Genomic DNA, 13,765 nt, shown 5'->3' on the forward strand with positions numbered 1-13,765 from the left:
TGATTTCATTATTCTTGAAGTCACTTCCCAACTACTTCTCCTGCTGCAGAACCACATTGCTGAAATCTGGGTCTTCTACTGTCAGTTTCTTCACAGTTCTACATCAAACATGCACAGGGAACTTGAACTGGGAATTGAGGATGGAATTTTTGCAACAAGAAATGCACTCAGACATGGCTGCTTTGACTTCAGGCTGTGAGGGCTCTGCTCAGCCTTTATTTGTTGGGTTCACAGCTGGTTTGGTCTCCAGCAGGTGCAGGAAGGGACAATTCCTCAATCCTGGCACGTTTTGGTGCTGGGGGAGCTTGGAGGCTCTCATCAGATGGCAGTGGCCTCTCTGGAAGAAGCAGACAGGAAAATAATTTGAAATGAGTAATTCAAATTTAAAAAAAATCCCAACCCTGGTCTGAGAGAGTCCAGCACCTGCAACAACGATCAGCTGGAAGTACAAAGGAAAAGCTGGAAAATTTATCCTTGGTTTCACTGGTACAAAACTGGAGGGACAGTCACCATCTGCTGCCCCAGAGCAGGGAGAACACATTTCATATTGCCCAAAGCACCCTTCAGACACACCAAAACAACAAAGAAGCTTTAGAATTTGCAATTAAGAGTGAGGATTTTTTTACAATACAAATCTATAATGGAAAAATCTGTCTGGGAAGAGACTTGGCTGGTATTAAGAGTTCTTGTGGAACTCACCATGTTCCTGTTCTGAGGAAGGAGGGATGGGAGCTGGGTCTGGATATGCAGAGGCTGGGGTGTCTGGCTTCAAGGAAATCAAGTTTATTCTCCTTTAAAAGAGCAGAAAGAGTTCAACTGCTTTACAGACATCATTTCTATGAGTACTTCACATCAAGATTAAATTCATACAGAATCAGTTAACTGCAAAGGTAGTTCAGATTTTCACGTTTTACAAGTTGAATGGAGCATTATCCACTTCAAACCCCCTGCCATGGGCAGGGCCACCTTCCACTGAAGCAGGGTGCTCAGAGCCCTGATACAGTCAATACCTGGATTATTGGCAATTTCTAAAAAATTACATCACCTAATCAATGCTTTAAGTCCCACACTGAGGGCCTGTCTAGACTTGCACTCTTCTTAAAATCCTCTTTGGCAAAAGGCGTTTAAACAGTTCTTGGCAGCTGAAGGCTTCAGGTACCATTTTTGTACAGAAAACTGCACCCGAAGACAGAATCACAGAAGGATCTGAGCTGGAAGGATCAAAGTCCAACTCCTGGCCAAGATACCTCAACTGTGAAGGATCAGGTGTAATTGCTGCTTCACATTTCAGGCAGAAACCTAAAATTTAGATGTTTTGACCTCTCATTTGCAGCACAACAACAACAACAAAAAAAAACAACTCCACATCAAGAGAGTTTCAACTCAAGAGCCAGGGCTGGGAATTTGTGTGCAAAGATCAGCCTTTAACTGTAGCACAAGTACAGCTTTTTCTTGGCCCCTGTATTTATGACTGGAAAGGGCACCATAAATCTCACCTGGGTGTTTTGAAACAGGACTGCAGAGTGGTGAGGGTGACCCTCCTGGGCTGGGGGGCTCTGCTGCTCTGGGTGCTGGCCTGGCTGCTTCTCCTCTCCTCTGAGGGTGGCACTGGAATGGTCTGGATGCCAGCAGGGGAGGAAGGGGATGACACTGGAGTGGTTTTGATGCCAACAGGGGTGGAAGGCAGCTCCTTCCCAGCAATGTTGGGGGTTCGGGCTTGGAGTGGGGGATCCTTGCTGGGAGGGGTCCCCTCTGCCAGCCTGGAGCCTGGGGAAATCACTTTGTGGGATTGGCTCTTCTTGGCTTTCTTGTCTGCTGCTGCACCAGGAGTCCTGACATGGATCTGGGGCTTTTCCTTCAGGGGCACTCCCAGCTCATCCTCCTCGAAGGTGACGAAGGAGCAGTAACCGTCCGTGGAGGAAATGGCCAGGAAGGATCCATCACTGGACCTGTTTGGGATTTATTTATGTCCATTAAAGGCCAAGATTTTATTTCAACCCTCACCCAACTGATTAAGAGCTGTAATTCTCTAATTTACTCAGCAAAAAAAAAAAAAAGGGATGGATTGCTGCTCAGACACTGAGTGACCAATGTGTGTCATAAATGAAACAGAAACCCAAAGCAAGACCCAAAGTGCTGTGCAGAACTGGACATGGAAAAAGGACATTTCCCTCATCACAATAAATCTTAGGAATACAATTCCTTACCATGAAATGTCACTCAGGGTGTGGTAATGGATGTTGGAGACATAACCAAAGGGGAAGGACTGCTCAGTGTCATAGAAAAGCACAGAATCTTCAGAAGCAACAGCAAACACCAATCGATAGGGGAGGTTAAACAGGGCAGGGGGGGATTTGGGACTGATTTCATCTGCAAAGAAATGAACAGTGAGAATTCTCTTGTATTTATTGCAAGGTGGTGACTGCACTTAGCCATAAATTTGAATAAAATTACATCATCAATCAGTACGAACACTGAGCAGAGAGCGCTTGCATAAAATGTAAAATTTAACATTTCTGAATGTTGTCTGAAATTTAGTCTTTATTTTCTTAGTTGGAAAAAAAATTGGCAGCTTTCTCCCTCTGGATTGCTACTGCTTTGTTTTGCAATTTTTTCCCTCTATTTTCCAGCTGAAATTTTTCAGCACATTTACATGAACTTTAATATTAAAGTCTCCCTTTAGAGGAGCTACAGAGACCAAGTGCAGACCCTCATCTCCTTCCTTTGCAACACCACAGATTTAAAATCATGATGGAAATAGAACAGGTAAATCCTGTAAGGAATACTACACATTTAACCTTTGAAGAAAGGAGCCAAGCTCTGCCTTCCCACCTGACTAATGCCAGTGTTGCTAAAACATAAACACTCTTGGACCCACAATAAAGCTGGGTTCAATAAATAAAAAATAAATTCTCGTGCAACTTCACACAGTCCTGTCCCCAGCTCAGAATTCCTGTTCTGCCCAGTAACACCAGCACTGCTTCCTTGAATAAATACCAGTGGTTGTGGCAAACTGTTCCAACTCTCTGTGATGTGGCCAGTTGAGACTAACAGGAATTACTTCACTGCATTGCTCCTCTGGTGCTAAACCAGATTATTTATTTTGAACACAAAATGGTTAACAGTTCAAGGAAAATATTTCACAGCGTTTCTGCAGCCTGAGAGGCCAAGGAACAACATTTATCCACTCTACCAAAAGCCACTCACGAGGGACTTGAGGTGAACTCAGGACCTCAGAAGCAGGAAACAGCTTCTCAGATGTGGTACAGCACTGTCTTAGAGGAATGCTCAAAGGCTGGGGCATTAAATATTGTCCAGCCACATCTTTTCCCAGATTTGCTGGGATTTCCCAGTCCCTGAAGCTTCCCATACCTTTAGCAGAGGCTCCTTTCAGCTCGAAGTACACAGGACAGCAGCGAACAGCCAGAGTTCCCTTGCCAGGACAGGGCAGGTGACCCACGGGCCTTCAGAGACATCCACGAGTTCAGAAAACAGATTTGCACTATTTGAATCCTTGGTTTTTAAATAAACCCAGATTTTTATCTCACTAAAGCCCTACCTTTTAAGATTGTTTCTGCAGAAAACATAGGTGGTGTTTGTAACGTTCTCTCCTGATTCCACACAGCCAGCTGCAAAAACAGAGGTTCCAACATTACTCATCACCTCAGAGAGCTCCTGAGCACACACCCTGTGTCCAGAAACATTCCAGCTCCTGGGAATTAGGCTTCTCCAGGAACATTCTCATTCCCACGAGTTAGGTTTGTCAGTTGGGCAAAAGCAGAATACGACTTTAAAAGGCATCCCAAATATTTATTTAGGGCTGGTTTTGCTTCCCTTACACACTTCTCTGTTCAAAGTTGCTTTCTGATGTTGCCAGACATCAATAAAAGCAGGGTTTGGCCAGGCACACACACTGATCCCTCCTTGCAGAGATGTTTTTACTCTGAATGCAAAATGTTCTGAGGGAAGGACCCAAAGAGAGACCAGTCAAAAATAAAAAAAAAACAAAAAAACCAAACCCCCATTGTCCTTCCTTTCTATCTTAGGACTTCTGGTGTTGAAATTTATTCAGCAAAATGCCATAAATATAATTTCTATCACAGGAGAAAGTTGATGCTGTGGATTGTTGAGTATTAGGGAGTTTTGTATTTTCTTCAACAGAGAGAATAAGGAATGGCTTAATTAGGATAAATCAGCATTCCTGAGATGTAGGAAATACTAAAGAACATTCAAATTAGGATATAATAAATTTAGGGAGCTGGGAAAGGGGCTGAGCCTGGAGAAAAGGAGGCTCAGGGGGGACCTTGTGGCTCTGCACAACTCCCTGACAGGAGGGGCAGGGAGGGGGGGTCGGGCTCTGCTCCAGGGAACAGGGACAGGAGCAGAGGGAACGGCCTCAGGCTGGGCCAGGGCAGGCTCAGCTGGGACAGCAGCAGGAATTTCCCCATGGAAAGGCTGCTCAGGCCTTGGCAAGAGCTGCCCAGGGAGGTTTGCAGTGCCCATCCCTGCAGGTGTCACCTGGATGTGGCACTCAGGGTGACAGGGTGGCCGTGGGGCACAGCTGGGACTCCAGGACCTCTGGAATCTTTTCCACCCTGAGTGACACAGCCCTAGTCCCAGGAGATGTCCCCACACCTGGAGTGAGCAGGTAGGAGCCATCAGGAGTGAAGCTGAGCCTGCGGAAAAACGACTTCATGCTGTCGTCGTGAAACATCCGAAAGCTCCTCGCCTGCAACACAGAAAACAGGATTGTGGAAAAGGCCAGGAATGTCCCAGAGAGACAAAACATCCACTTGGGCCCTCCAGCCTGATGGAACTTTTCAAATGAAACCTTTTAAAAGCCATGGCTCCTTCAAGATCTCTATAAATTCTTCACAGCTAAGGAAAATAGCTCCTTGATCCCTCTCGAGCTGCAAAGGAAAACATTCCCAGAGCTGTCACCTTAAACCAGCCACCAAAAAAGTCATAACCTGGAGAACAACATTATTTAACACCCAGTGCTGCTCAGGCAGCTCGTTCTAAGCCCAGGATTAGAGGCTGAAAGAGAACTTCTGAAGAACTTCTGTTCTTCAGTGTCTATAAAACTCTTAAAAATATTTTTCCCCCCCAAAAGAAAAGGAGTGAATAGAAGGAATTAACAAAGTTATAGCCAGCTTGAAGGTGTTATTTTACTATCACTTAAAGCTGCTTGGGAGGGAAAAAAAAGCTCTTTGTTTTCTCTCTTAGGGTTAGAATTTCCTAAATTATCCCTAATTCATATTTTTCTTCAAAATCTAACTACCTTCTTGAAAATTCTAGGCTGTTAACTTTCAAATATTATTACCCTGTCACATCTATCAATGAACTCCCAGCTACTGCCAGTCATATTTGAAGTTTTTCCTGTTAGGAACTATTTTTTTCCCCACACTATTTTTAACTTTTACAACTAGGGGATTGTGCTACTGCTTTAACCAGCAAGAAGTTTTGGGGGCGATGATGGTGGGAGTGGATGAGGGCGAAGGTCACTTCCAACCTTGATGATCCTGCAATACAGGAATTATTTGAATGGAAAATATTCCATCTTTTGGTTTCATGGAACAGAAAAGTTGAGATAATGAGAGCTCCCAGCCTCACCACATACCTCTCCCTCAGCTCCTGAGCCCGATGGCATCTTGGTGACATTGAAGGCCACTCGCTTGGTCTGGGTGCTGTAAACTCGCAGGACCCTGTGTGGGAGAGCAGGCTCAGCCAGCAGGGAATCATGGAATGCTTTGGCTTGGGAGGGACATGAAAAATCTGCCATTTCCATAGGCAGGGACACCTCCCACTGTCCCAGTGTCCAACCTGACCTTGGGCACTGCCAGGGATCCAGGGACAGCCACAGCTGCTCTGGGAATTCCATCCCAGCCTCTCCCCACCCTCCCACGGATGAATTTTTTCCCCAGTATCCCATCCAACCCTACAATCTTTTAGTCTGAAGCCATTCCCTGTGTCCTGTCCTTCCATCCCTTGGCAATTGTCTCTCTCCATGTTTCCTGCAGCTCCTCCAGGCCCTGCAAGGCCACCCTGAGCTCAGCCCAAAGCTTCTCCTGTGCAGGTGAACAATGCCAGCTCTGCCAGCCTTTCCTATGAAGAGCTTCCTTCCACTTCAGGTCTCCCAAAAATGCCCCAGCACCTCCCTCCTCAGTCTGCTATAAATCTGGACCACCAATTAACCATTAATTAAAATTCTCCTCATGAGACACCACCAGAGGGATGTGTTTTAATGACTAAAGAACCAATGAACCCCTCGCGATGCCTGGACTCCACAAGGTTTGGGAAGTCCCAGCACATGGATTTATGGAGGAATAAGGGAATTAGGAACCAGGGAACTGCCAGGCTGTTCCTTCCTGCACTATAGGTTCTCAAGAGTGGGAACTCACCTTAAAAATAAACTACATCTCCATCAGTCATATCATCATGGAATGCTTTGGGTTGGAAGGGACCTTAAAGATCATTTAATTCCAGCCCTGCCAGGGCAGGGACACCTTCCACTGTCCCAGGCTGCTCCAGCCCCAAGGATGGATTTATCAGCTCATTAACACAACCATGCAGCACTCTCTTAGCAGTGTCAATAGTGATCACTAACATGAAAACTTAATTCCTAAAGGAACATTCCTAAAAAAATTTATTTGCTGCTAAGTGAGACTGCAGGAATCGTTTACCACAAGCCAAAAAATGAACTAAAATATCATTTTACTTTCAGATCAACTTGCTTATACAACAAAAAAACTAAAACCTCATGTTTATCTGGTATCCTTCCTTCTAATTCATCCTCCTGGAAAAAGGAATATTCAGGGCAAACACTCAGAGCAAGAGCTCACCTGTCACAACTCAGGGTTGCAATATACTGGCCTAGAGGATCCCAGGTTACTCCTTGGACATAACTCTTGTGCTCATTAAATATTGAAACTTTCTGTCCTGAAATTACAAATAGGTTTCAGATCATAAGTTCAAATGTGTCTCCAAATATTTCAGACATAAAACAAGACAAAAAAAATGCTTCAAGACAAAACAAGAGAAAACAGACATAAAAAAGACAAAACATACATTAAAAACAGACATAAAACAAGACAAAAAAAACCAGATATAAAAAGAAGACCAAAAAAGGACCAAAAAAAGGGAAATAATTTTTAAACATAAAAGTGTTAATTGGATGGTGGCTTATAAGAGTATCAGAAAAAGTTGCTTTTCAAGTGCTAGTTTAAGGTTTGTTCACTGCAAACTTAACAATTAATGAGAATTATTATTAAATTAATATCAGAACTCAGCTAAGCAAAGGCAGGAGCTCTCTGACCCCACTGATGTTCCACAAGGGAAGGTCTCAGAGCCAAAACATTGATGAGGCAAAGTTACAGAGAATTTCAGAAACATTTTGGTGAATACCACAGGTGGGATTTTTCCTATTATTTAAGTGTTGCCTTCTTGCAAAGAATTACCAGAAGCTGACAAGTTTCAAAGAAAATAAACAGCTTTTCAAAAGGAAGACCCAAACAGAGCTGAGGCCATGCTGCACCAAAAAGTGGAGTAAGGAATGTAGAAGATGTTTGTGCAAGTTTTTGGGGGTAAAAATGTGTGAAGTTATTTCCTAAATACTCCAAGGTGAACAGATTCCTTAGGCATAAATTTTGTTGGCCTGAGAGAATTTTATATCCATTTATAGAAGGGCCTCATAAACCCAGAAAATCACACAGGAAAACAATCACAGAGAAAGATGCTTCCCATTTTTTGGGAGGGAAATGCCATGAGACACTTGCAGCAGATCTGGAATTCCAAGGAACTGCAGCATTTACCTTTATTGACATCCCACATGATTGCTGTGTTATCCACAGAAGCAGATGCCATGTAATTTCCATCTGAGGTCCAACAAATATCATACACATCTTCCAAGTGGCCTCTAGAAGGCAAGAGAAACCAATTGTTAATTTGAAAATTAAAAGCTACGTGCAAATGCGAGTTTTGTAAATCCTCAGGTTAAAAACAAAATCAAGAGGCAAATAAAGGCTCCTGTTGGTGCTTCAAGCACTTCTGCAAGTTTCCTCACATCAAGGTCAGCAACTGCCAGGAACTGCTCCTTCACTTAAAACCATTTTCCTTTGTCCTGTCAGCACCTGATTATTTAAAATGTCCTTCTCCCTCCTTTTGCTGAGTCCCATTAACAGGGAATTCAAAGGATTAGTATCAGAGCAAGCAAATTGGAGACAGCACTGGAGTTGTACACACAATGAAAACTGCACCACATGATAAAAGCAACAAAAACAGTGAAAAGAAAAGCAAACTCACCAAAATAAATTACCTTAAAGTTTTAATGACTGCCCAGTTCTCCTTGTTGAGCTGAGCTTCATCATCATCCTGAAAAACCAAGGGCTCCAACTCTTTGCTGTCATTCAGCTTCCACAGCAAAATGACAGCATCTGTGGAAGAAATCAGAGGAAGCTGCTTCACTTCCCACTCCCTTTCCTTCATGCAAAACATAATGCAGGTGGATTTCATTTAGTTTAACTTCAACAAGCTCCTGGATGAGACAGAGGAGAAGCAGCTCTCACCGTCCCCTCCCGAGGCCAGGATGTCCCCGCTGGGAGAGAAGCGCACGACGTTCACGGCCTTGGTGTGGCGTGCCAGGTTGGACAGGAATTCCACAATGGCTTTTCCATCCGGGCCTTTCTCCACTTTCCAGATCTAGTTAAGGGCAAGATGGGATGTCACAGGATCATCAAAGTGGGAAGAGCCCCCCAGGATGAGCCAGTGCCAGCCCAGCAGCAGCAGCATCACCCCAAACCCTGTCCCCAAGGGCCACATCCAGACTGCTCCTGAGCACTCCCACAGACAGTGACTCCAAACCTCCCTGGGCAGCTCATCCCAAGGCCTGACCGCTCTGACAGGGAAATTTTCTTTGCCAATCTCCAACCTGAGCCTCCCCTGGTGCCATTTGAGGCCATCTCCTCTCCTCCTTCCCTTGGAAGGAGGCAGAAGAGCCCGACCCCCTCCTCTCTTCACCCTCCTCTCAGAGAGCATCTTTTACATCAAAGAAAACTGACATTTTTCTAGCCCTAAAATATGTATTAAAAAAATCCCTGAAACATGCACTATCAGGGAAGAAGAGGTCAATTTGCCAGTGAGAAAGGAAACAGCTTTATACTGTACAAAAATAATACCACAATAGGCTTGTGCTAAATGTATTTAAATCCTTTGCATTTTTACAGTGAAGCAAAGTGGTGGACTGAGGTGTGGTCATTAAGAATGTAAATTATTTCAATTCATATAATTTATTAATGGTCTCTAATGCTGCTGGAATGAGCACACAGCATTTGAAAGCATTACTTGAATATTGGAGCAGGCCATTTTTAAAATGCTGGTGTTCATTTCCTACCTATCTTCAACAATTTTTAAGGATAATCTGAATACTCAGGATGGTTGGGTACTTTGCCTTTCAGTTTCCTGCTGGTTGCATCCCATACTTGGATATTTCCCTTAAAATGCTGAGAAAGGAGAGTTAAGGTTAGATGGGATGTTGGGAAGGAATTCCTGGCTGTGAGGGTGGGGAAGAGCTGGGATGGAATTCCCAGATTTGCTGTGGCTGCCCCTGGATCCCTGGAATGTTCAGTTCCAGGTTGGACACTGGGGCTGGAGCAGCCTGGGACAGGGGGAGGTGTCCCTGCCATGACAGGGGTGGCACTGGATAATTTTCCCAACCCAAACCACCCAATAATTCTACAGACAGCTGGATAACCTCACACTCTTCCCTGAAACCATCCATTCCCCACGGCACGTACCTGCCAATAACCCAGTATTTCGGATAACAAAACCAGCCCGATATTCTGGATAACAAAACCAACCCGGTATTTTGGACACCAAGCCCCCAGGCCCTGGCCATAACTCACCCTCACGGCCGTGTCCACCCCAGCCGAGGCCAGCCGATTGATCCTCCCATCCGCTCCATGCTGGAAGTCCAAGCTGTAAACCGGCTCCTTATTGTGCCACACTATTTCACAGGTGATGACCTTCATGTTTCCTGGAACAAACAGAACAAACATCAATTCTTGTTCCTCACGGCTCGGGCGGACAAACTTTGTGCAGGCACCGCTGGCAGAGCCTGGAACCGCCCTGTAGTCATTGACAGGATGCTTTGAGGAAGGCTGTTTCTAAAAGTTGTGGTTATTACGGCTGAAATTCCTGTTAGGGGATTGCGAGAAGATGGTATCAAGCCCTGTGCATCGCTTTAACACTTGAGAGAAAAATTTATTTTGGGGGTAACGACCCCATCCGGAATCCAAACAACGAGCGGGCACGGGCGGCCCTGCGCGGGCTGGGGAAGGGTAGAGGAGCTGCTGGTCGCTCCCGGAAACCCGGGGATCCCTAATCCCGCTCTTGAGACCGCGAGGACCCTCAATCCCACTGCCAAAAACCCAAAAAAAAAAAAAAAAAAAAACACAAAAAAAAAAAAAAAAAAAACCAAAAACACCGAGGCTCCCCCAGTCCGGGTCCCCCTCCCCTCACCTGAGCAGCTCCCGCGCGCTCCCGCGCTCCCGCTCCGCGCATGCGCGCGCCCGCCCCTCAGAAGCCCTCAGGGACTGCCGGGGCGGGGGAACCGCAAAAACATCCAAATAAATCTGAAATAAAGAAAAGCCCAATGCTTGCGCCTCCTCAAAAGGGTGCTTGGTTTCCGTTGTTTGCTTTTTTGTTTTTTGTTTTGTTTTCTTTTGATTTTACAGGCATTGCTGTGCTTGACCGGCGGAAATACATAAGTAAGTCTTAAAGGGTAAGGTATCCCCAAACTTCCCTGTTTCAAATGCAAACATTTTGCCTGAAAAAAAAACAAAACCCAAACCCATAATAATATTAATGAGAAATTACACTGTGAGAAAATGAGTTGCTTTCACTTCTTGCCCAGGGGAAGAAGAGCTCCTGGGCAGGGGGTGAGGCCCAAAACGGAGCCCTGAGAGCTCCTGGGCCCCAGAGGGCCTCACACAAAATAAGATTAATTCTGTATCACAGCACTGTGGGATGCTTTGGGTTGGAAGGAGCCTTAAAGCTCATCCAGTGGGCAGAGGCACCTCCCACTGTCCCAGGCTGCTCCAGCCCCAGTGTCCAACCTGGAACTGAACATTCCAGGGATCCAGGGGCAGCCACAGCAAATCTGGCAATTCCATCCCAGCCCCTCGTGTTATAAATGAGAAACAGAAAGTCTTGATATTCAGCAAAGTTTCGATTGTTTTGTTTGATACAGACGGAGCAAGCAGCGCTGGGGAACGTGAGGGGTCACTGCCCGCTCCAAGCTCCATGCACTTTTTTATTTGTGTAACTCACTCAGATAATAGTGTAAAATAACTGTCTTAATTCAATATATTTATAAGCTATCTTCTTCGAATTATAAAAGCAACAGGAACCAAGACACCAAGAGAAAAATTTATTACTGACTCTCCAGTTACCAAGAAGTGTCAAAACAACAAAACAGAACCTCAAGAAAAAAATAAAACAGGATAACAGGGGGATGTTACAGGATAACACACACGCAAGTCAAAGGTTAAAAGCAAACTAAAGAATTCCCAAAACATGTAAACTCACAAGAATATTTGAATATGTGAATCCTCATGAGTATGTATTTAACCAATATAATGAAAAAAATCTAAAAATTGTTTTAAGATAATGGTGTGCTTTTTGGCAGATTGCCAAGCACCCCAGCACTAGATTTTGTCCCTTTTATGCCTTATTAAACTGCTAAAAAAATTAAAAAGTGAACTTCAGTTCTCACCCCAGGGAGTCCCAGTCCTGCTCCCCACACCTTGACCCACAAACCCCTGGATGGAATCCAAGCCTTCCTTATCCATCTCCTTCCAGCTGAGGGAGGAGGATGTGTATGGACAGGGGATTTTAAAATGGTTTCTACGGAAGTGCTGAGAAGCTCCATGGCAGTAGGAGCTGCCTGAGAAGCCAGGATGGTGCAAGGCCACGAGCTCAGTGAACTTCTGAAGGTGAGGAGACGCATCCCTGTATGGAAAGCAGAACTCGCTGCAATTCAGCTGCATTCCATTAACACCCTGGATTGCACCAGTGCTGCTATTTTTCCACATGCCCGCCATTCCCACCCCATTTCCGTACTGGTGTGCCCAGTCCAACTCCAGACTGAGCCATTCCCACCCCATTTCCATACTGGTGCGCCCAGTCCAACTCCAGACTGAGCCATTCCCACCCCATTTCCGTACTGGTGCGCCCAGTCCAACTCCAGACTGAGGCATTCCCACCCCATTTCCGTACTGGTGCGCCCAGTCCAACTCCAGACTGAGCCATTCCCACCCCATTTCCGTACTGGTGCGCCCAGTCCAACTCCAGACTGAGCCATTCCCACCCCATTTCCATACTGGTGCGCCCAGTCCAACTCCAGACTGAGGCATTCCCACCCCATTTCCATACTGGTGTGCCCAGTCCAACTCCAGACTGAACCATTCCCACCCCATTTCCATACTGGTGCGCCCAGTCCAACTCCAGACTGAGCCATTCCCACCCCATTTCCGTACTGGTGCGCCCAGTCCAACTCCAGACTGAGCCATTCCCACCCCATTTCCATACTGGTGCGCCCAGTCCAACTCCAGACTGAGGCATTCCCACCCCATTTCCATACTGGTGCGCCCAGTCCAACTCCAGACTGAGCCATTCCCACCCCATTTCCGTACTGGTGCGCCCAGTCCAACTCCAGACTGAGCCATTCCCACCCCATTTCCGTACTGGTGCGCCCAGTCCAACTCCAGACTGAGCCATTCCCACCCCATTTCCGTACTGGTGCGCCCAGTCCAACTCCAGACTGAGCCATTCCCACCCCATTTCCGTACTGGTGCGCCCAGTCCAACTCCAGACTGAGCCATTCCCACCCCATTTCCGTACTGGTGCGCCCAGTCCAACTCCAGACTGAGGCATTCCCACCCCATTTCCGTACTGGTGCGCCCAGTCCAACTCCAGACTGAGCCATTCCCACCCCATTTCCATACTGGTGTGCCCAGTCCAACTCCAGACTGAGGCATTCCCACCCCATTTCCGTACTGGTGCGCCCAGTCCAACTCCAGACTGAGGCATTCCCACCCCATTTCCATACTGGTGCGCCCAGTCCAACTCCAGACTGAGGCATTCCCACCCCATTTCCATACTGGTGCGCCCAGTCCAACTCCAGACTGAGGCATTCCCACCCCATTTCCATACTGGTGCGCCCAGTCCAACTCCAGACTGAGCCATTCCCACCCCATTTCCATACTGGTGTGCCCAGTCCAACTCCAGACTGAGCCATTCCCACCCCATTTCCGTACTGGTGTGCCCAGTCCAACTCCAGACTGAGGCATTCCCACCCCATTTCCATACTGGTGCGCCCAGTCCAACTCCAGACTGAACCATTCCCACCCCATTTCCATACTGGTGTGCCCAGTCCAACTCCAGACTGAGGCATTCCCACCCCATTTCCGTACTGGTGTGCCCAGTCCAACTCCAGACTGAACCATTCCCACCCCATTTCCGTACTGGTGCGCCCAGTCCAACTCCAGACTGAGGCATTCCCACCCCATTTCCGTACTGGTGTGCCCAGTCCAACTCCAGACTGAGGCATTCCCACCCCATTTCCATACTGGTGTGCCCAGTCCAACTCCAGACTGAGCCATTCCCACCCCATTTCCGTACTGGTGTGCCCAGTCCAACTCCAGACTGAGGCAGGCTTTCTTCCAACACCCAACATTTCAGCCCTTCTGCACAGGGTTTATTTAGAAAC

The 13,765-nt window shown here is 46.4% G+C and overlaps 1 protein-coding gene across 1 annotated transcript; it reads right to left on the reverse strand.

Moving 5' to 3' along the window:
- Nucleotides 1–215: 215 nt before the first annotated feature.
- On the reverse strand, nt 216–10,783 carry CHAF1B (chromatin assembly factor 1 subunit B). Its single transcript, XM_062515237.1, has 13 exons — nt 9,900–10,783; nt 8,565–8,697; nt 8,315–8,432; nt 7,812–7,915; nt 6,843–6,939; nt 5,621–5,705; nt 4,636–4,729; nt 3,560–3,629; nt 3,373–3,464; nt 2,208–2,370; nt 1,497–1,949; nt 700–791; nt 216–337 (listed from the first exon to the last, which is right to left on the reverse strand). The coding sequence occupies exons 1-13, from the start codon at nt 10,050–10,052 to the stop codon at nt 216–218; spliced, it is 1,776 nt and encodes a 591-aa protein (XP_062371221.1). The 5' UTR covers nt 10,053–10,783.
- Between the last annotated feature and the right edge of the window lie 2,982 nt (nt 10,784–13,765).

The sequence above is a fragment of the Cinclus cinclus genome, chromosome 2 (assembly GCF_963662255.1).
Source record: "Cinclus cinclus chromosome 2, bCinCin1.1, whole genome shotgun sequence".
Classification (NCBI taxonomy): Eukaryota; Metazoa; Chordata; class Aves; order Passeriformes; family Cinclidae; genus Cinclus; species Cinclus cinclus.

What these genes read in the sequence shown, in the direction of transcription:
- CHAF1B (XM_062515237.1), bottom strand. Translation starts at nt 10,052, where the DNA reads ATGTTTGTTCTGTTTGTTCCAGGAAACATGAAGGTCATCACCTGTGAA. An exon ending in CCTGGCCTCGGGAGGGGACG is followed by an intron (nt 8,433 to 8,564) that starts GTGAGAGCTGCT and finishes TTTCTTCCACAG; the next exon opens with ATGCTGTCATTTTGCTGTGG. An exon ending in CTCCTACCTGCTCACTCCAG is followed by an intron (nt 3,630 to 4,635) that starts GTGTGGGGACAT and finishes CTGTTTTTGCAG; the next exon opens with CTGGCTGTGTGGAATCAGGA.